Source organism: Lonchura striata, chromosome 9 (genome assembly GCF_046129695.1).
Source record: "Lonchura striata isolate bLonStr1 chromosome 9, bLonStr1.mat, whole genome shotgun sequence".
NCBI lineage: Eukaryota > Metazoa > Chordata > Aves > Passeriformes > Estrildidae > Lonchura > Lonchura striata.
In genome coordinates this window covers 4,030,048-4,053,366 of record NC_134611.1, presented here as the reverse complement: position 1 = coordinate 4,053,366, position 23,319 = coordinate 4,030,048, and the positions used below count along the sequence as shown (strand labels likewise).

Here is a 23,319-nt window from a genome sequence, read left to right as displayed (position 1 = left end):
CGGCTCCGCGGCGACGCCTGCGCCGACCCGCGGGGGCGGTGCCGGTGCCCGGGTCGCGAGGGGTGGGTGGTGCGGGCGGAGCGGCCGCGCCGAGGGCCGGCGCCCAGTGCTGGGACGGGTTGCGCGTCGCCAACTTCGCTTGGGCCCGGTGGCAACTTCGGCATCCGGGGAGAGCGGGGCCAGACCCGGCGGGGCCGTACCTGGCAGGGCGGTTTCCATCCTCCCGCACCCACCGCCGCTGGTTGCAGCCGGGTGCGCTGCCCGTCTGTGCCCGTGCCCTGCGCAGGGCCCGCAGGTGTTGCCGCTGGTGGGGAGCGGCCGGCCGGCCCTGAAGCCGCTCGCCGCCCGGGCGGAGCTGCTCCCTTGGCGGAGCTGTCCGTGCCGCCCGTGCTGAGCGCCGGGCCGGCCGGGCCGCCCTCGGGCAGCAGGCTCGTGCCCAGCAGACGGCACGGGCACCCGGGGCTGGAGGAGGGCGAAGCGCTCTTAGGTGCTCACGGACAGCCGTCCATCTGTCCGCGACGGGGGAATCGTGTTAGTCCTGGGTTGGGGCATGTTCATGATGAGAAATACGCATGTGTGGTCATAAACTTTCCTTCAGTTGACATCCTTCTCCATGCATTTTATCTGAATGGGACAAAGGCCACTTACGAGCAATTAGTCTGATTGCTGAGATTCTTTTACAGTCATGATAGCACAAATTATCACTACAGCAAAAGGCCACTATATATAGATGTCATGATGCTATTAGTTTGTTGTCACTAAATCCAAGACACAGAGTATTTTATAAGAGAAAATATTTTGAAATTACAGAAGTGCATCTCTCAGCCATTACTTGTATTTTCAGACATGAGCTTTGGAGGAAAAGTTACTTTCCAAGATGTGCAAATAAAGGTACCCTTTCAAAAATTGGCTTAAGACCTCAAAAGCACATGGCTCATTTATTTATGAGTAAATTAATGGCCTGAGATCATGGAAGTTGTTGCTCTGCTTGTATGAAAATGTAAACCAATTATCTGTGCATTAGTGAGTGTATGTGCCTCTTACATACATGGTCTGTGCATCATCAGGTCTTGTAGAGGTAGCTGCCTTGGCCAGTTTCAAGAAAACAAAATCAGGCATATTTATGACCTTATCCATCCTCCTAGAGGTCTTAGTTCAGGCCAATTGCTCCAATAATTACTGAATTTCACATTTCACATATGTCTGCTAGTAGTGGAAATAGTGGTGGGAGTCATTCCTCCTCCTCCCTCCTCCCCCCATATATTAAATTGTTAGAATTTATACTCTTACATAATATATTTTCAAATGAGTTCCTGCTTCCTTCAATCATGCCATTTTATCAGAATATTACCTGAGGTTTATGATTATGTGCACTACTCATTATGTGCTCTACAAATTTAATGAGAGTTTCTTCTTAACCTTGTCTCCCTATCCTCTAGGCCACTCACCTAGCCTAGCTACCCAAGATGCCTGTCTGTGTTCCGGGAAATGGACCCCAATACCTGATGTGGAAAAGGGTTGATGTACTTTGCTGTCTAAGAAGAAATTCTTATTTCATCTCAGTGATGCTGACTAGGAAAACAACTCAGACAATCTCACCTGCAGAAGAAAGATCTTCTTGTGTCAAAGACTGAGTCAAACATGAGAAAAGTGGCATAGGACTGCTTTGTAAGAAGGAAGGAGGTGTATTAATGTCTTCTGGCTCATTCTGATTAGGTACAGCAACCTAAAGGTAGCAGGGCATGACTGGATTTGATAGTCAGAGACTAAGTAGCAGGCTTGAGGAAGCTTCAGTTATTATTCTACAGCTCAGTGTTCTTCTGTTCCCCTTGTGCAGATGAATGTATCTCTATATAGCTGTATTGGTTTGGCATGGCCTTGTGGGTGCCTGGCATTGGGTCAGTGTCTAACCACAATAGCCTACCTTCAAGAATGAATATTGGAATCTCAACAATAAGAAACATATGTAATACAGGTCGTATAGCCTGTTCTACAAATAAATATGTAAGATATAAGTATCACATATTATATGCTGCATATATATATAATACATATAATACAGAGCATATACAATGTCTATATTGTGTCTATACTTTACAGTTTATATAATATAGTATTTATATCCTCCAGGAGAAGTAACTTTTTACTTGGTTCTGACTACCAGAACCAAGGAACAACTTAAATATGCACTAAAATAAAAGAGAAAACTTGCTAAAAAGAATACAAAAGGTTAGAATAGTGCTAAAAACTACAAGACAGCTATTCAGATAGATAGAAGGCTATGTAAGGAGACCTCTTTGAGACAAAGCAGATCATCTTTGCATATTCATGTTTCTCTGAAGGGCCTGACATATGGCAGAAGGAAGTCACCAGGGCTAGTTGGAATGAAAAGGGCAGTAGCTACTATCAAGGAGGAATATTCCTATGTTCCTATAACCTATCAAAATAGGGAACAGTTGTGTTCAGTAAATTATAAAGTATAACAAAATTTGGCATGTTAAGTGTGAAAGAACAGTAAGGCAGGCCAAAAAAGAGTTTGACCATTAATTTGGAAAAAAGTATGGATGCCAAAAATAATCTTTTGTCTAAAGGCCAAGAGAAGGAAGAGAATATGTAGAGTTAATAGGATAGGTTCCTTAAGTCTTCTATAGACTTGAAGGTGTTAAGCATTTTCACAATTTTTGAAAATGCTTTTGATGAAAATCCATAAAACTGCTGACCTTGTCTCTGAAAACTACAATAATGCAGACAGATTTGGAATATGTGATATATTAGAAAGTATAATTTTTGTAAAGTCAAGGCTCAGAGAACTACTGAAGACTTCCCAAGGAGCCAGAAGACATGAAAATGAGGGCATACAGCTAATTTTCAAGTTATTTGGATTTCTGAAAACATTCTACAAGGCTCCTCATGAAAAAAGTTTTAAATAAAATAAGCCACCATAGAGGGAAAAGTTCTTTAATGACTAAAAATTGTTAAAGGATGCTAGAAGGCATTTGTTAAAGAGTGCTAGCTGCATTTCTTGCAGCTCCAGGACCCTTCCTGTCCTGCCCCGCCATTGGAGCCCACGCTGGTGCCTGGGGACACAGGATCCCTGCCAGGCAGAATGACATGGCTGCTGTTGCCTTCCTGTTTGTGGTGCACAGTCCTCAACACCACCTACATGCAGGATTCACCCTCAGCTCCAGCCCAGAGCATAGGCAGCCATGTCCTCTCCTCCTCTTGGGCTGGCAGAGACAAAAGGTCACTAGTGTAGGCACACACAAGACTCCCTGGATGCCCAAGCACGTGCCCAAGCACATTCACCCGGTATCCCTAGCCAGATCCCAGCCTCCTTACCTGCTTCAGGAGTGCCTATTTCCAGGCTGGTTCAGCTTGATGCTTGCTGCAAACATACTGCACTCGCACATCCCATAGGCACTCCACACTCACAGATTGCCATGGATGACAGGATGGATCCCTGTCTGATGACCCAATGTCTCCTACGCATCGGCAAGTCCAGCTTGAAGTTTGCCAGGAAATGAGAAACACACACCCACTATGGAGAAGATAATGGCACCCTCAGCGTCCAGCACCATGCACACAAGCTGTGACATGTGGTCACGCTCCAGCTACTGGTGCTGAACCCCTCACTCACCTCACCCACAGCAGTCTCTCCCAGTAGAAGATTTTCACGACATGCACTCACTGTACCCACCTCAGCAGCTGGCAGCTAAGACCTCCAACCACTCCAGTAGCAGATGCTGAGACCTCCCTAACACCAGCACCACCAGTGGGCATCTTACATTCCCAGATATAACCTTGGTACCCAATCTACTCACAGAGGTCCCTCAGTAGTTGCCACTTCATCCTTATAACACACATACACATGGGAGAGTGAGACTGGGCTCAGTCAGACAAGTGTACCTACTGCCCTTTTTAACATTGACTGGTCCATTTAATGGTCCATTCTTTATTTTCTCCTCTGGTCCTCCAGATGCCCTTCCCCCACACATTCCTTCTTTAGTCTGAATAGCTCCACAGATCCATTTCCAACATTATGGACCCTCACATTTGCATCTTATCAGGTGCAAAGTCCCAGTTTGCCTGCAGTTTATTGAGAGGCGGTTTGTTTCTCATCTTTGTTACTATTATCTTTAACTGTTAAGTGTGTGTCTCCATATTTTGTTTATGGCTTTCCACCTTTTCTTGTTATCTCACTTGACAAGACCTTTGATCAGATAATCGTACTGAAATAAACATTCCTCATCAGCTAGTATGGCTGTCTGATTTGTGTGTCATCTCCAACTCTCTTACCATTTGTCAGTCAGGTCTCTGTCTTTCATGTTCTTCTTTATGGCTTCCTCAATTTCTGCACTGAAAAAGTTCATGACCAGATATCCTTAAAGAAGCACACATTTTCCTTTCACATAACCTTATGAAAAATATTTTATTTTTAAAATCTGAAGACTAATCAATTTTTTTTTTAATTGGTGGGGTCACCCATAGACTCTCAAAAGCTTGTATGTTGGGACTCTTGTTTCAGATATTCATCAAAGATTTAAAAAAGGAGATGAATCCTGAATTGGGAAAATTTGATGCCAGTAGTTATGGGGCAGAAAGAATTTCAGGTAAGACAAAGATGAACTTTGAGTTGACCATTACATCCCACATCCTGTTGATAACCAGATAGATAATACATGAAAATTTCTATTTTGGTGTTCAGAGGAATTTTTTAAAAAGGGTAACAGAAAATCATACAAAAAGACCACAGAAGTTATACTCTTATCCATTTGCAAGAACATGAGTGACTTTAGAATTCTGATTCTTTGACACAAAGCTACAGCATTGCAGAAAGTACTCAAAGATGATTATTCAGCTTGGAAAAGAAATTGCTCTGTAGATATCAACACCTTTTTTATCAAATCTTAGACTCAAAGAGGATGACTGCTGCAAAGATGTTATGTTTGAATGTGCCTGTTTGAATTCAAGTAGTAGGAACCACAAATGAATTTATTAGATGTCTGATTAAAAAGAAGCAACCTGAAGTGGTTCTTCACTAAGAAACTAAGCTGTGGTTCCCAACACATTCAAAAAGCAAACAGTCAGCTTAATGGAAGAGACATCTATGCAGCATTATTAAACACAAAGGCAATCCCTCCAGCTCAGGAAGCTTATAAATTGAAAAATTTTTGGACAGTAGAAAAAATTTAGAAAAAAAATTATAAAAATAGTCACTACATTATTGGTAAATGACCTGGAACCATTTCCTGACGATTCTTCATTGCACTACCATAAACTGGATACTATGCCAAATGGATCTTTGGTCTGACCTAGTACAAGTCTTGTTACTTCCATGGCAAAATGAGCTTCAGCTATTCATGTTGTAAAGAGCCTCATTGTTTATCACATGAATAATTAAGGAAAAATATTTGGTGTGTTTACATACAGTAGTTAAATAAAACACTTTCAAGACTTACAGCAGCTATGGATTTATGATTAAATAAGACTTAAAATTTGACATTAAGTACTGTTTGTGATATCCAGGAATTAAACAATCTAAAAATATACTTGAAAATATTTTAATTCAAGAATCACATTATCTTGATTTTAGATCATTTAGAGTTTTCTATAGAGACGCTTTCCTTTCTCTTTTTTTTTCCCAATAAATGTATGGTTTTAAAATCCATGAAAAAGCTGGGGAAAAACCCCTAACTGCTCACCCTGAGCCACCCAACTAAATCCCAAGACAAAATAAAAAAAATCACAAGAGCTCGCAACAGAAATTTAGAAAAAAATGTTGGGTTTAAGTTACTATTGTATCAGAGATCAAAGAAAAGCAAAACAGGTCATAATTCTACTAAGAAGAAGTTGCCCTGCTTGTTGCATTGCACTACATGAAAAATTATTCTGCTTTAGAGATCATGAATTCAGGACCTACACACTAAATTTTACTATGTTTGTTTAGTGCAGTAACTTCAGTAACTCTAAATACATAAATCACTGCAGAAAATTTCATTTGCTTTCCATTTCTAAAACGAAAGTTCGAAACAAATGGCAAAATCCTGTTTGTTGTTAATAATTTTAAAAACTTCAAACCTGTAAAACACTTTAAATGTAACACAAAATGCAGACTTTGAGTGCTGGTATTTTAAAGCCCCACCACAGCTTTACATTCCAAAGGTATGGTGTACTTGAAACATACAGAATCTTCAAAAATACTTAAGCAACATAGAGTTATAAATTATGTTTATGTCTTTTACTCCATTGCCCTTAAAGTACAGTAAAAAAAAAAATCTCCTGATACTAGAGTGAAAAACCAGCAGCCTATGCACTGAATCAAAGCTGCCTACATGTCTCCCCTAAGGTAATCACCTCCAACCAGAACAGTCTATATGAAGTCTATAAAACACTCCAATCTCCTTTCAGACAGTTGATAAATATGTCTGTAAATAACTTTTATATAGCTAGTTTTCTATCACACTGTTTCTTTGGTATTAACTACAAAATCAATACTCTCAACTGTCAGAAACAAAACAAGCAACTAAGAGCCAACATAAAAAGGCAATAATGACTCAAAAATATTTGTTGCATACTATTTTGTATTATTATACAAAATAAAATATTATTCAAAATCCAGCTTCCAGAAAAATACTTTGTTAATTCTGTTGAAATTTCACACCAAATAAGGAATTAACAGAAAAATCAATGGCTGCCATTTTTCTTGAAATCCTTGTTGTAATAAACCCCTAAATGTGAAACAATGAAACAGTACTATTCAAAAGCATATATTTTATGCATCACAGATCATTTCCAAATGCATTGTTTTTCCTTTAAAATACAACCGGAATTAAGAGCATTTATAAGCACATTTTATATAACTATCAACACAGTCACAACTCCCGTGTGCCAGGCCCAGTCATTTTCCAGTTCCTGCCACACCTCCAAAACATGAGTTTATGACTCCCTGAGGTGCAAATTACAGTCAAACTGCTTACACGTTTCAGTAAAGGCTTTTCTGCTAACAAGTGATTGGAACCAGCCCAGGACGCTCAGCAAACAGGCAGCAGACCGGGGCACAGACACTGCCCGTGTTCGGGCAGGACGAGCGGGCCGGGCCGGGCCGGGCCGGGCCGGCCACAGGCTCCTCCACAAGCGGAGAAGGAACAGGAACTCGCGGGAGGCTCCCCGCGGGCCCGAGCCCAGGGCTGCCCCGGCCGCCGCGCCAGGCGCCGCCCCGGCCGCTGAGCACCGCCCCGCAGGAGCTGCTGCGGCTGCCGCGCTCTCCCGCCGACATGGCTGCACTGAGGGCGACGCGGGTGAGCGGCCGGGGCGGGTGAACACTCGGGGACACAAGACCCGGGGAGAGGCACGGGACGGTATGGGACGGACCGGACCAGGCCGGAGCGGAGCGAGCCGAGGCGCTGCCGGTGCTAGCGGCCGGGGGAGCCCGGGCAGCAGAGAAGGGCCGCGGGTTCGCAGAGGGCGAAGGGCGGAAGAGGCAGGGCCAGCCCGCGTTCCGCCCGCCGTGACCGTCGGGGCGGCTGCCGGCACCGGGGTTGGAATCCACCCGCTGTGCTGCTTTTCCTGCCTCGCAGTATTACCCGAGTTTATGCCCGTAATCCTCACGGCTCGAATGGCTATTGCCGCTTGATGTTCTTCAGTGGAAATACTGCACAGCCCTGGGGTTCCTCTTGTGGCAAAGGCCGCGTCGTGCCAAGTATGTCTGGCACCTCTCCATTTAAGGGTGGAGACGGCTTCAAAACACCGGGGTTAGAGTTCAGGGTATTTTATTCAATGCATTTCCTTTAGCATACGTAGCTGTGATATCTATTAGCTACCTATGTTAATTTTCTAAAAATATGTGTGAAATATAATCGTTGGTTTTCTAAAATACAAACTTTCTACTGTAGTGAACCACCAATAACCTCACAGCTTCAAACTAGAAAATTAAAACTATTCAAAACACATTTAGCATGACACATGCCTTTTTCTGGATTCCCCATTTCCAGAGGTATTAATGAGTCTGAATTACTTGAATGGCCCTTCACAGCCTCCTAGCAGCAGTATTAGTTTACCCCAAATGTATGCAGCTTGGCCGCAGGTCCTAAGTGTTGCTGTAAGAGTGAGGGAAGTCAGTGAAAGAAGAAGTCTCCATCTGAAGTTGGCATCTTATGGATCAAAAGTAATGCTTTAGGCAAAGAAAGCCCACAGGGAGGAAATTACTATTTCAAGTTCAGCCTCCTGACATGTTACCCCAGCAACAAACTGCTCTTGATAATTCTTTTCCATTTTGCCCTGAGATACGTGAGGCAGAATCAAGGTTAGCGACCCTTAGCTTGTTGTTGTCCCAGCATTTCCTGTGACGTTCATCTTTTCAAACAGGTTCTATAGATCTTTTGCCATCAAGGTAATAAATAAATGCATCACTTTTGTGAGTAGCCTTGTCATACCCTTTTCCTGACAGCATATTCTTCCAGTGTTAGTTTTGCTACACTGATGGTCGTATTTGTAATTGTAATAGAGTTTATACAGTAGTGCAAAGAAATGCAGTTCTATCTGAACATCACTAGCAGTAGTTTGTCACTGAATCCAACTGTTCCTCAGAGTCAAGCAATGGGAAAGTTGACAAGTAGACAGATGGTCATCCAAATTCTTATGTGTAGCAAACCCTCATCCTTGTCATCTGATAGTCATGCAGCTTCCAGGTATGAGTTGTTTGTGGAGGTATTGTTGAGTTTTTCCAGAGTAATCTTCAGTGTTACCTTATATACTATACAACAGACATAATTTCACTGGTTTAAATTTTACAGCTTCTTTCATATAGGGTATCACTTGTAGCATTAGTTTGAATCCAGTACTTTTCCAAGTGTAGGCAAAACCTTTTGGTGGTAAAGCTATGCATTAGTCTATCAAGGGCTGCTCCTTAAAAAAAGAAAAGAATAAAATTTCAATCATTCGACTTTTTTTCAGCCTCGTCTTTTTTCCAGATAAAATAAAGTGTAAATAATTCTGAAGGATCAAGGTCTATCTAAATTTTTTGTGATGTTGTTTGGCTTTTAATATGAGAGGTAGCAGTAACAGAAAACTTAGCAAGGTCCTCTTTTGCAATGTCTATTGTTTTTAAAAACTTGAAATTAATAATATATTACCTACAGCAAAATGCAATCCTGGGGCTCTAAACTTAAAAAAGCAGAGAATGTATTTACAATTAAAAATAATAAATTTGTGGTAACTATTAGGAGGAAAAATAAACTTTAGATAGTCCGAGAGACTGCTGTCTCTCCTGTTGGAGGATAATAATAATCACCAAGTGTCAGTGGCAGCAGCTTATTAAAAGAAAGCAGAGATTAGTCTAGGACATTATCAAAATATTCTGATATATTGGCTAATTGGTAGGTTGTTATTAAAATCTTGCTAGATCTGCATGTAGGTAAGCATTGAGTAATAGGATATTCACTAGAGGGCCAGAAAATGAAGTTTGATGAGTGTGTGTATAAATGAAAGAAATACATATTGCTGTGTCTCTGTGACTTTAATAATTTTTAAATACTCAGTTGCACAATACTTAAAAGTGCATACAGCAGTTCACTCACCCTTGGTCCTGTTAAAGCCTGAGATTCCTGGTACAGGTGTTAGTTCATGTAAGTGTTGCTTGCCACAGGAGGCAAACGCAATGTAGCCAGTAATTCTTTTATCGCTGTAGTAATTGTATTATACTTACGGTTTCTAGAGAGGGAGTCTAAAGTTGTGCTGCAGATAGGTTAGTAGCTTTAGGAGGCTTGAGCTGTGAAGATCTTACACCTCATGTTCTTTTCCTCTTTAGCAAATGCTTCAAACCATCACAGGGCATGGATGGAGGTCCTATTCTAGTAAACCTGCACAAAACTTACATGTAGGCAAACCTGGAGCTGGCTTTAGCTTTGGTAAGTAGTACAGTTTTTGGAAGAAATGTAACAATAATAGGCAAATGTAGTTCACCATGATTTTAAAATTAAGGTGTTTGTTCTAAATATATTTCTAGTAAAAAAATGGTTTGAAAAACAAAGTAGCTTTATCCTCAGCTGAGGCAAGGCAGATATGCATGTAGTGTTCTTAAGATTTTTTCCTTTTTTTAACTCATGTCTATGATAAGTTTTTTTTTTTTATTGCCAAAGTGTCTTAGCTTTGAATACTTACCTCATATTGCTGTTTTCAATGTTACAGTACCTAAATGTAGTCATAGTTGAACTTGGTTATCAAGAAATGTAAAAAAATTAATTTATCTTCATCTTGGCATATTATATATAATATAATATGTACAAGCAAATTTAGAGTATCAGAGGTAGATGTTTGAAGTTGAAGAGTCAAGATCTTTGGGCAACCTCAGTCTTTTTATGCTTTTATTAGCACAACATTCTTTTTATTTCTTCTGGTAATACATTTTATGTTACATAGTCCTCTCTGCTTCATTTTCAATATTTTGTGGATAATTTCATCAGACATAAATAAGTGCATATAGGGGTTGATCAGAGAACAATGGAGGTTTTCTCCCAGGAGGAAGAGGAACTTGAACTTTTTTGCTTCCTGAAGAGCCCCAGATAGTGGTGGTTTGGGTTGTCCTGGAAGGATGCTCTTGTTTTCTTCTTTATCGCTGACAATTGACAAAGTAAAAGACAGAAGAGGATTTATGATCTTTTTCTCTTCCTTTTTAAAAATAGAACTTACTGATGAACAGAAAGAGTTTCAAGCTACTGCTCGTAAATTTGCTGTGGAGGAAATTATTCCTGTTGCTGCACAATATGACAAAACTGGAGAGGTAAATTCTACCACAGTGTAAGGGAAAAATTGGGATGAAACAGACTTTTATCTTAACCTGCATGAAATTTAAAGTTTTGGTTGTGATGAATCAGAAGGTGATTTTTCCATGTCTGTTTCAGTATCCTGTTCCACTTATAAAGCGAGCTTGGGAGCTTGGTCTTATGAATTCACACATACCGGAAAGCTGTGGTAAGTAAACATTCTTTTTAATCTGTAAAATGAAACAATGAAAAGACATTAGATGAGATTCTTATGTGTAATTATGGATTCTATACCGTCACATAAATAGTCGGTACTTGAATAATCTAAATTTAATCAGTAGGCAGGTTGACACACACAAGTGTGGTACTAGGTGTAGGTGTAATCAGGCGACAAATTAGGCAGATTATAGTTTAGTAATTTATGACCAAATTTTTCTACTGTGATTACAGCTGCTTAATGTTCCCCTGGTGCAGTGTCAGCTGATTAGGCAGAGAAATTAGAAGGTCATGTTTTGTTCTAGTCTCTGACACAGGCTGGAGCAATTGAAGAGTTTATCCCAGAAGGACAGTTTTTCAGTTTAGATAAAGTGCAGTACAACAGAATCCTGACTCATAAGATGTATGAGCAATACAGACAAACATGATATGCTAGGGAAGGGTTTTAGTGAAAGGAGCTCATGTCTCATAAAATCATTGAAGTTCTCTGAAGTGGCTAATAAATGTGTGAACAGGGAATAGAGAACTTCCAAAATAAGTTTTAAAAATCATCAGGTTTCCTACTGGCAAAATTAGCAGCACAGCCTTGCTAGGTCTTGTGCTATTTAGGATGTCTATAAATAAACTGAGAAGGGCGTAAATACAATGGTGATAGAGTTTGCTGATAATACTAAGTTATACTGATAATACTAAGTCATCTAGAAAAGATGATCTGGTTCAGAGAGCTGCAGGAAAAGGTCACAGAAGAGAGTGAGAGTTAAAATGGCAATGTGATTCCAAAAAGAAAAAGTGATACACATGTGAAGGGAAAGAATCAATCTGAACTTCACAGAGGAAAGCTATGCTGTGCACTAGATACTGCCTCTCAGAAAAGACATCTTTGGATCCCATGAACATGTGCATAATGCTCAGAAGTGGTCACAATTGAAAAAGCTAAGGTCAAGAGGGACTCTTAAGGAAATGAATGAAAAAGCAGAAGGCATAATTATGCTGCCTCCTGCATCCGAATTGCACTTGCCTTTTTAATTCATTATATAGTCAGACGCTTCCATTTCAAGAGAGTATTGGGGAAATGGAAAACATTTCTAAAAGAATGACAAAGAATATAGAAGTTTTATCTTCTGTGTGAGATGTAAATTCTATAGGAGAAATGACTAAAATGTCAGTGTCGAGAGAGTGTGAAAAGGGATTGATGGTTCACTGTCCCTTTTAATATAACTAGAAGGCATCAAATTATGTCATCAGATGCTAGATTCAAAACAAGTGAAAGGAGATGGTTCTGCAGTGTGGAGTTAATTTGCAATTTATTGCCCCTGTAGCATATAGGTGCTAAAATTTGACATAGGTTCAAAAAGACCAGATAAATTTATGTAACAGATGTCTGTCAGGGGTTGGCATAACAAAAATACCAAAGAGAACTATTTCTTTGACCGAGGAAGTCACCTTAAAGTTGAGGAAAATATTTTTGTGGTAGTTGTTAATGTACTTGTGTGTAGTGTTGGCCAGTTTCCCATGGTGTTGGCTTCTGTCAGACACAGATTACTACATTGCTTGTCTACTAATATGGACACTTTTTTGTTCCCAAATGCTTTTGGCTCAGGGGCCCTTTCTCTGCTTCCTAGGAACTCTTAATTCTTGAATGCACAGTAGTAAAATAATGTGAATGGTACATTCTTTGCCACTTTGTGCAAGTTGTCCCACATTAATCAAACAATAACTCTGGAAACATGATAGGTAATTTTCAAATTGCCTGTTACTCTTTTGATGAAGATTTATTTAAAAAGCTTGCGTGAGAATGCCTAACCAAACACAGTATACAATCAAGTGTATGTGGAATAATACATTATTATGTTATGTAAATCATTAGTAGTAATACATTATAATTTAAATCCCCTTGAGTAACTTAAATACTTCAACCATAGGTGGCCTTGGCCTTGGCAGTTTTGAAGCATGCCTTATTACAGAAGAGTTAGCTTACGGATGTACAGGGGTTCAAACCGCCATTGAAGCAAACTCCCTAGGGGTGAGTTCTGTCTTTTCTTACATCCCTTAAACTACAATCTCTGCTCTTGAAAGAGCCAGATTAATGGTCTAAATATTTTTTTTTTTCAGCAAATGCCAGTTATCATTGCGGGAAATGAGCATCAGCAGAAAAAATACTTAGGAAGAATGACAGAAGAACCAATGATGTGTGTAAGTATAACTGCTATACTGCAGAATGTTTCTAAATCACATTAATTGTATTACTCCTTTTTTTATTTTCCTCCTTTTTTGTGTGGTTTTTTTTTCCCCTGAACACTTACATGTACTCACAAATTAGCCCTGTTGGTCTTTATGTAAACAGGGACATTTAGTGAAAGCGAGTACCTAACGAGATACATCCAGTAACTAAAAAGAAGATATTACTTGGAAAATTATCCCCATCCTAAGTAACTTACCAAAAATTAATAGTTTTTATTTCCATTTCAAGAAGGGTTGTAGATGTTTAAGAAAAATATAGGATTTATGTAAAGAGACCCTCAACTTGGAGGGGAATGACACTCTATTTGTGATCTCAAATATTACATAAACAGTTACTTGTTACATAGAAAGAAGTAAAGATTCATGTGCAATGTAAATTTGCAACTAAGCCTCCTAAACTGAAGGACTCAGTGCTCCTATTTTCAGACTTTAAAGATCCTCAGCTTTCACATCAGAATTTTTGAATCCTGAGGAAGTAGTAACCTAAGGGTTACAGAATGTTTCTGTTTGATTAAAAGCCAATTTAATGTATTATTATGGATTTATAAATAAAATTAACACTTACTTGGCCAGGTGTTTGCAGGGAGGAGGGGGCTGTGTGTAGGGTTGTTTTGGGGTTTTATTGGGGAGTTTTGTTTATTTGGTGTTTGGATATTACTATGCAGTTCACTTAAACCTTCAACAACTAGTTTGATGCACATAATCTGCATTAATTTGTAGTTCACTAAAGATAAACTTTTTTGCATCTTAATTTCTTTTAGGCTTACTGTGTAACAGAGCCTGGAGCAGGCTCTGATGTGGCTGGTATAAAAACAAAGGCTGAGAAGAAAGGAGATGAATATATCATTAGTGGTCAGAAGATGTGGATCACAAATGGGGGGAAAGCAAACTGGTATGTTAACTGGTGTCATAGTTCTATGCTGTTTGGTAGTTTTACCCCAACCCTCCAACCTCAGTTAAATTCTTTAAAGACCTGTCCTTTAAAAACCTATCCTTAAGACACAAATCTGAATGTTTTCCGTGTTTCAGCAGACTACATTCTAATCTCTGCCCAATTTATGAGGCTAGCTATCAGGACAGCATAGACAAATGCAGTCTTGAGTGCTGTGCAAAGCCTGAAAAGAAAAATGACTGATGACATTATGACTCCACACTCAATAATACCCTCTTGAATCTTCCGGCTATCAAAATTAAATGTGATTCTACTAGAAACACCTCTTACTCCTAGTGAAGCTAGAAACACTGTTAGATTGTAGTGTTACTTTTTATTTTCTGAAAAGAAGACATTTTCTATCTGTCAAAGATCGCAGATATTGTCTGGAGCATGCTCTTATAATGTAAACTTCTTAAATCATGTCTTACATCACGCTGATTCACAACACAGAAATTTCCCTGAACTCAAGTGGAAGAAACTTTATATGCTTACCCAAAAACTAAATTTTCTAGTTATTTTCTTGTTGAAGGCAGACCTACTGAAGACAATCTGTAAGATTTCTTTTGGCCTTACTGAATACCATAGAAGTGATTTACAGCTGTTTAATAAGAGAAATACTTATTTAAAACTTATACTTGGAAAAATAAAATCAAGATCGTTGAAATCAGGTTATAACTTTTACATCCAAGAAAGTATGTCCTAAGCATTAACTTTTATGTACATGCAATGAATAGCTTTCTTTTGTCCTTTGTGGGAAGCTGTTAATATCATAAAGACTTACAATACATGGAAAAGGTAGGGTATATTTGCATGTTGTTCTGAGTAACTTTATGAAATCTTGAATCTTTGAAACCTCTATTCTCTTGATCTCTCTCCTTTTATTTTCAGGATGGGCAAGAAAGAAAGGTTGTTAACTCACGGAAAGAATTGGTATATGATAGAAATGCCTTAAAATGCTAAATAAACAAAAATGTTTAAAGTGCTAGATAAATATATTTTGTTAATTGTGAAGATAAACTGCATGCATCTACTTTATTTTACACTAGGTATTTTTTGCTAGCACGTACGAATCCAGATCCAAAAGCTCCTGCAAGCAAAGCCTTTACTGGATTCATTGTGGAAGCAGATAGCCCAGGGATCCAAGTTGGAAGAAAGGTGAAGATTGTATTTCCTGTTTGACAAGCCAGGAATTGTTGTTCTAAAAAAGACTTGCAGAACTGAGCAGTTTCATATGCTTATCTACAAACATCTTTTCATTTTCACAACACAGAGGAACAATTCGTAAAACATAATTTTAAAGCTATTGATTCAGAAAAGGAATTATTTAGAATGGTCTAAAGTAAGATGACGACTGCAGAGAGTCTTTGAGTACAACTGTATTGGCAGGTGCCAATAAATGAGAAGTAGTATGCCTTGAAAAAGTAAGAAGGAAGATGAACAATTTTGACAAAATACACACATAGCAAGTTTTAATTTTAGCTAGTACTGGACAGAGAAAAGGCCTTAGAGATACTGATGGTAGTTCTCTCTTTAAAAAAAAGTACTATTTTTAATTGTAAGTAAAACTGAATGCTGAACATTAGGCAAGAAATCCAAAAACTTGAAAAGTTCATTTATTTATTCACTTGTAGTATACCTGTACTTCCTGAATATTAGATTATTTTCTTTTTCCACTTGCATCTCAAAGACAGTTGAACTAGAAGAACATAAGACTGATTACAGTGACAGAACTCATTTTGTGTAAGGAGAAAGTAAGCTGCCCAGCCTAGACAAGTTAAGGGCATGCTGGTCTGCAAATACAAAACTAGTATTTGTCTTGCATGAGGTAATTTTTAGATTAAGTGTTTTGGGGAAGAAAAAATATGCTTTGAGTCAACAAAAGAATGAAAACATAATGTACCTTTGAATAATCCAAGTTAGTAGCACATGTGTAAATCTCCCACTTCAGGAAATGAATATGGGTCAACGTTGCTCAGATACAAGAGGCATTGTCTTTGAAGACGTGAGAGTCCCAAAAGAAAATGTATTGATAGCGGAAGGAGCTGGGTTTAAAATCGCAATGGGAGCTTTTGATAAGACCAGACCACCCGTAAGTATAAGAAAAAAATAGGTAAATAGGTTATAAAATATAGCAGCAATTTCTTATTTTTTATTCTGGTCTGTATTAAATTTAGGTGGCAGCTGGTGCTGTTGGATTAGCAAAAAGAGCCCTTGATGAAGCTACTAGATACGCTTTGGAGAGAAAAACCTTTGGGAAACCAATTGTTGAAGTAAGTGTGGGGGCAAACAATATCATAAAAGCTTATGTTTTCACATCAGATGTACTGTGACTGATTTTTCAAGATTATTCCCTGATATGTATATTTTCTTAGTTTTTATATGTTATACCTCTGCCATTTTGTGGTTTCCAAGTATATAGGTTGCACTGTAAGTAAACTTAGCTATGCGGTAACTTCAAGAATTTTTGGTAATTTATCAATGATAGTAGGAAAAGCAGAAAGAAAATTCTGCCCCAAAGCTCAGAACTTACATACCAACTGGGCATACTTAAGTCTTCAGTGCTAATAAAGAGGGATTTTCAGGAATTAAGAAAACATCTGAAGTATGTGAAACAAGATAAATACCATTAACACCAATAGAATACATTGTCCATCATGCTGCTTACCAGTTTTGAAAAAATATGAATAAAAAACAAGATAAATACTAATAACTTCATAGGGATGAAATACTGATGAAACAACTTCAACTGTTGTTTCAACAGTGTTTAATCCCTATGACTAAATGGATCTGGAAATCAAAAACTTAAAGAGGATAATTCAACATGCATATATGAGAGTGTGATGCATGTTCTGCATAACTTCTCTTGTACAACTTACTGAGTTTTTTGAGAAAAATCACTGTATTAAGGAGATTTTATCTTTTCTGCATGTCATAGAATTTTAAGCAGGCAGTATTAACCTAGTTTATTTCATCACAGCACCAAGCAGTGTCTTTCTTGCTTGCTGAAATGGCAATGAAAGTTGAACTCGCTAGGATGGCTTACCAGAGAGCTGCATGGGAAGTTGATGCCGGTCGCAGGAATACCTACTATGCTTCCATTGCAAAGGCATTTGCTGGTGACATTGCAAACCAAGTAGCTGCAGATGCAGTACAGATTTTTGGAGGAAATGGATTTAATACTGAATATCCTGTAGAAAAACTAATGAGAGATGCTAAAATCTACCAGGTAAGTAAAAGAGAATGTGCTAATGCATAGATTTTATATGGAATAAAGTAATGGCTACCTACTTCAAATCATGGTGTAATTATGTGATATTAAAAATAATTTTAGAATGAAAGCAGTAATCTTTCCATTTAAAGAAACAGTGATTCAAATCAGGAAATTTCTTCCATAATAAAGTCATTGCACTTGAAAAAAACTGAAATCACATAAGAGAAATAAATTGTATTGTGTGAGTTTTGGGCTTTTTTCCCCTCTAATGTGGTAACTTGTTGCAATCCTTGGATTCTCAGTTTTGAAGTCTTTGAACTCTTGGGAAAAAAATCTTGATAAAAATACCAATGCTAGCTTTGGTATTCTGTAAGTACAGGTGGTTTACATATCATACTCTTCTGGAAAATCTTTGGAGATGCAAAACTTTTGACCATCTGTCTTTAACCTGGATTGATGTGTGCTTATAGTTCAGCTGTCTTCTCAGCCTGAACACTAAAGCAGTTTCTTACCCCAACACCTTATGAGGGAAGAGGTGTTTTTTGTTTGGTTGGGGTTTTTGTTTTACTTTTCAATTAAACTTTCCTTTTGAAACTTTGGTATTACAAACTGCGTAGAATGCTGTGGCTGATGTATCAACAGTATTGAGTATCAAGGTGTTGTAGTTTAAACCTAGCTGGCAACTAAGTAGCCACATAAGGGAGCTGCTCACTGCCTTCTCCTCCCTGCTCCTGAGGGATGGTGGAGAGAATTGGAAAAAATGGTAAATCTCATGCATGGAAAATAGTTGAAATAAATTTAATAATAATAAGTTTAATAATTGACATAAAGTAAATTATAGTAATAAAAGAGAGAGGCAGATAGGAATAGAACCCAGGAAGAACAAGTGATGCACAATTAAGTTGTTCACCACCTGGTGAACAATGCCCACCCCATCCACCCACAGCAATCAGCACCCTCATGGTGAACTCCCCCTAAGTTTATACACTGGGCCTGACTCTCTGCCATGAAATGCTCCTTTGGCCATTCCAGGTTAGCACTCCTGGCCATGCTCCCTTCCAGCTTTTTGTGCACCTCCTCATTGGCAGATCACAGGAAACTGAAAGTCCTGGATTTACAATAAGCACTACAGAGCAAGAACTGAAACATGAACGTGTTACCAACACTGTTCTCACAAAACACAGCACTGGACCAGCTACTAGAAAAACTATTAACCCTATCCTAGCTGGCACCATGACATGTAAAATGTGTTGTATCAACAGAAGTGTGACACAATGTAGAGTGATTATCCATTCTTTTAACAAGACCTTTTTGTACTCATATTTAGCCCATAGTTCACTGTAATACTCAAGTTTTTTACTGCAGTGTTACTGTCAAGAAATTATTCCATGTCATGTTGTAATTAGTATATTAGCATATACTATGCTGCAATTCTTCATTCAGCAAGAATATTTTACTTGCATTTGGCAAAACCAGTAATCTTTATTGATATCTAACAGTACCAGTGACTAGATAAAACATACCAAAGTAGATGATACCAAGAAACGCACATAGACTATGACCTCTAATGATTGCTAACTATAACAGCTGTCAATCCAAGATTCTAGGCAGTTAATATTTGTCTTACAGCTGACTTCAAAATGCAAACTATTATTGCCACTAGCCAAGAATTAATTTTTCTCAGTTTAAGGAAAGACAACTGCTATGCTGTAATCTAAAGGTCCCTATAAATAACTTCACTTTCGTGAAAGAGGAAATGAATGACTCATTGAAATTTATGATTGAGATTTTTTTCTTGTCAGGTTGCATGCTGTTTTAGAGAATGATGGTGTGAGGGTTGAATCTCTGATTGACTGAGATTGATTTAACAAATTCCCATTATTACTTAGTTTTTTCATTACAGTGATCCAAATGCAAGGCTAAGTAGGCTTGTTTTTCTAATTAATCAGACTTAGTATTAAATTTTTTATGACTGTCAGTTCCATTTCATCCCCAATAAAATTCAGGAAAGGTTTTGTCTTGCAAATATTTTGTCCATGTCTCTTGATTATATCTTACACTTCACTGTGCTTTGCTGTATCATTGCTCAATTCCAGATGGTAGGTACTTTTGGCCATATGTTGCATGCAGAAATCTTGATTTTTCAAATTATCTTTCATATGTTTGGTCTTTTTTTGAATTACACAATCCTTTTATTGTGTTTACTGATAACATTTTTACATGTCCTTACTGTGTCCTAGTTTTGTCCAGCTACACATCTTGGCTACTTTGATAGAAACTCTTAGGTTTGGAAACTCTTAAATTTGGAAAACTTCCTTTCTTTAATTGTCAGAGAGTCTTGAAACTATTTCCATCAGCTTATAAATAAAATCTTTCCTGTAATTACTTAGTAAGATTGTGAGTTGTGATGTCTTTACACTTGATTTACATGGCTGTGTTCATCAGTAAGTGCAAATTTTAGTGCAATAGGAGCAGTTTGGTAGATTGCAGGAACAGCTTCTGAGGCCCTGACAGCTATGCTCTAAGCAGTTTGACGAGTCTGAGTTCATAGCAAACCTGTTTGGTCCCTTGGAATTTATGTCCCTGATAGGCATCCAACTGTTAGGGTCCAGGTGCAGGCTTGTACCATTATGGCTTTCCTAGGGATTGGTGAATGTTTAGTATAGAGAGAAAGCAGAGCTTCCATTTCAGTTGGTTTCAGAAGGCACCTAGTACTCACAAAACACAGTCTTCTCGGTGGACTGGATCAACATGGGGTAAGCAGCAGCAGAGAATTCACCCTGGGAATCAACAGCTTGTTCTGAACCAGAACACTAATGTGAACACAGGTTATAGCATTCTTATTTTTAAAATGCTTTTAAGGTTCCTGGAAAGATTATTCCTGTAAGTGAATTTGCATAATTTTCAGCAATTTGCCAAACAAAGTTCTGACAGAAGTGGGAGCTGAAACATTAAAGCCTCTAGACTATGTTGCCTCAGCCATTGCATTACATTGCAGTATGCCTGTGGAGCATATGTCCTCCTTTGGCATTAGAACTTCATAGGTGCTTTATTGTTTATTTTTGACTTTGCTACCAGCAAACAAACAGGACAGAGGGATGATGCAGGCTGTTTCTTCAAGAAAATGCAAGAATAAAGAAAACCACAAAGAAAACCGTGTGGGAGAGAGTACTAGTTAATAAGAAGCAATGGAAATAAATGGATCAAAGACAACATATGGTTATGACCTTGAAAGTCTAGTTAAAGAAAACGCTTAAGGACAAGTCATCTCTTCCCTTCTAACCATGATTTCAGATCCTACTTTGAAAAATCTAAATAATGTATTTTCTTCCTCAAATAAGAGGAATGTTGTAATCTGTTTTCATGAGAGCCCTACTGACTTTAGGTTAGGAGCACCTGAGAGAACAAGACTTTCTCAGTATCTTGTATGAGTTACATTTAATTTAGCCCACTGTAATTACTCTGGCACACTGGAATTTTCTCTGGTTTTTTTCTGTCTTCTGCACATCGTAATCCACATTGGATTAGTGCCATGGAGGTTGAAAAATGTATACCTGTTAAAACCTTTTTAAAAATCACCCAGTAACATTATTGCAATTCTCCTTTTCAGATTTATGAGGGAACTGCTCAGATTCAAAGGATGATCATAGCTCGTGAACATGTTGGCAAATTTAAGGCTTAAAGAAATATATAAAGTGTGTCTGGCACTGCTGTAGTCTTCTGTGTTCTTATGGAAGATTTTAGTGTGTTTCTCAATAGAATTAAAAAGGGATGAAAAAAAAAGCTTCAAAATATTTTTATTCTGTTCATTATTAAGCACTGATTCTGTTCTCAGTATAAAGTAAGATAGAGTGTAATTTTTGACAGTCAATGCTGCATTTAAATAAAAAATTTTTAAGAGAAGTGTGGTTAGTTTGTATTAATTTTGCTTGTCATATCACTTACACTGGACAACTAACCCAAAATACAATTTCTGAAGTAGGTTAATAGCTGTATTTCAGTTTCTCTATGCTCTTGCCCGAAGCAGCTGAAGAGCTATTCCAGCTGAGCAGCAGGAAGACCTGCATTGCTACCGTCTATGTGCATCTGTGCTGGGGATTTATATAGTAGTCAGCAGTATCAGTATCAGCTTGAGAGAGTCTGGCCTTTACACTCTGAAGCATGTACACATTAAACGAGGATGAATCACTTCAAGTGGTAATGACTTAATAATGATTTACAATATGTCTTTTATTTAAAATCCAGTATATTTAAACACAGAATCAAAGAGTATGCTGAGCTGGGAGGGAGCCACAAGGACCCTCAAGTCCAACTCCTGGCCTTGCACAAAAATCCCACTCTGTGCCCAAAAGCATGGTTCAAATGCTGCTTGAGTTCTGGCAGCCTTGGAGCTTGTGACCTGGCAAGCCTGTTCAGTGCCTGACCATACTATGGGGGAAAAACCTTCCTCTAATACCAAATGTAAACCTTCTGACTCAGCTCCAGCCATTCCTTCAGGTTCTGTCACTGAGCACTAGAGAGATGAAATCAGTGTCTGTCCCTCTTCCCCTCACAAGGAAGTTATAGACTGTGATTAGTCTCCTCTCTGACTCTTGTACAGGTTGAACAGACCAAGTGACCTCTGCCACTCCTCATACAGATTCCCCACAAGGCCCTTCACCATCTTGACTGCCCTCCTTTGTGTACTCTCTAATAGCTTAATGTCGTTCTTGTATATATAAACCTATTACTGCTTTCCATCAATGTATATACTTAGCTATGCTTGCAGCAAAAACAGCCAAGAAGAAGGCATTAGGATTTTTTTTTAACCTTGGATAGACTTTTCCTGGCAATGCTGGCAAAATTGACATTTCCTGGAGTTCTTAGACAAATTACTGGATACGTGAGGCTGTACTGAATCCAGTTCTAGGCTCCCCTGAATAAGAAAGAGGGGGACTTAAAGAAGGGAGTCTAGCACATGGCCACAAAAATATTAAGGGTCTGAAGCATCTGTCATGTGAGAAGAGGCTAACTTTTTAGCCTGGACAAGGGAAAGCTCAGATAATTTTATCTATGTGTATGAATACCTGATGGGACGCAATAAAGGGGAGGGAGCCAGCCTCATAGTACCCATTGACAGGAGGGATGTTATATGCTGGCAGAGGTGATGGAGTCTCCATTTGACTCTCAAAACTCAACAAGTAGTGTCTTGAACAACCTGCCTCTAGCTAAGCCTACTTGGTGTAGGTGGGTTGTGCTCCATGATTTCAAGAGATATCTTCAAACCTGAGTAATTCTAGTAAGTAATTTCCAATTTCACTCCAAAATGTCCTTGCTTCTGTCTGGTCTCTTTCATGTCTCATCTGAATTTACCGGATGGTTCTACTGCTGTCATCAGGTATAAGCTCTGCCTGCAATCCTTACTTCTTGGGTAAAATACCTGGAAAATCAGTTCTTTAAAGAAAGCAGTTAGTCTCTATAAATTACTGATTTTCCCCCAAAACCCATAATGCAACATCTTTAGTAAGTATTTGACATATGTAAGAAACAGACCTTATTTTTGACTGTCCTATGCAACACAGCATTATGTTTAGTACTACTTCTTTGATGTTCCTGCCTGGTATAGTTCAGGGGGAACATGTGCCAGCATCAAGAGTTGGTAATCATGAATAGAGTCACCCAAGACAATTTTAATGAAGAAGCAAGAGAAATGGTTTTGAGCAAAAGGACAGCTATCTTTACCCATTTTACCTGCGACTAAATTCTTGGATTTGCTTTTTCACAGACCTGAGGAAGGAAACCGAAGTTATTTCTAAACGCTGTCCTATTTGCTGTGATGGAAGAAAGTGCACAGCTGGAGCAGACTTTACCTGCCGCACGTCAGAAGGCAAAGGCGGCTGCCGGCCCCTTGAAGAGCACAGCGCGGAGCAGCGGCGCCGCTCGGCCCCGCCTTCCGCCTCGCCGCTTCGCCTCTTCCT

General features: G+C 38.8%; 1 protein-coding gene across 1 annotated transcript; it reads left to right on the top strand.

Annotated features, from left to right (window-relative positions):
- Positions 1 to 7,007: 7,007 nt before the first annotated feature.
- On the top strand, positions 7,008 to 21,265 carry ACADM (acyl-CoA dehydrogenase medium chain). The gene is made up of 12 exons (XM_021542585.3): positions 7,008 to 7,298; positions 9,806 to 9,905; positions 10,680 to 10,777; positions 10,899 to 10,968; positions 12,899 to 12,999; positions 13,089 to 13,169; positions 13,979 to 14,109; positions 15,198 to 15,306; positions 16,100 to 16,240; positions 16,326 to 16,421; positions 17,129 to 17,377; positions 20,973 to 21,265. Exons 1-12 carry the CDS (start codon positions 7,275 to 7,277, stop codon positions 21,042 to 21,044), a joined length of 1,272 nt encoding a protein of 423 aa, XP_021398260.1. The 5' UTR covers positions 7,008 to 7,274; the 3' UTR covers positions 21,045 to 21,265.
- The last annotated feature ends 2,054 nt before the right edge of the window (positions 21,266 to 23,319 follow it).

Bases quoted from the DNA above. Each gene is read 5' to 3' on its own strand.
- ACADM (XM_021542585.3), top strand. From the start codon at position 7,275: ATGGCTGCACTGAGGGCGACGCGG. The intron at 7,299-9,805 runs GTGAGCGGCCGG...TTTCCTCTTTAG, and splicing joins CTGCACTGAGGGCGACGCGG to CAAATGCTTCAAACCATCAC. The intron at 10,969-12,898 runs GTAAGTAAACAT...CTTCAACCATAG, and splicing joins ACACATACCGGAAAGCTGTG to GTGGCCTTGGCCTTGGCAGT.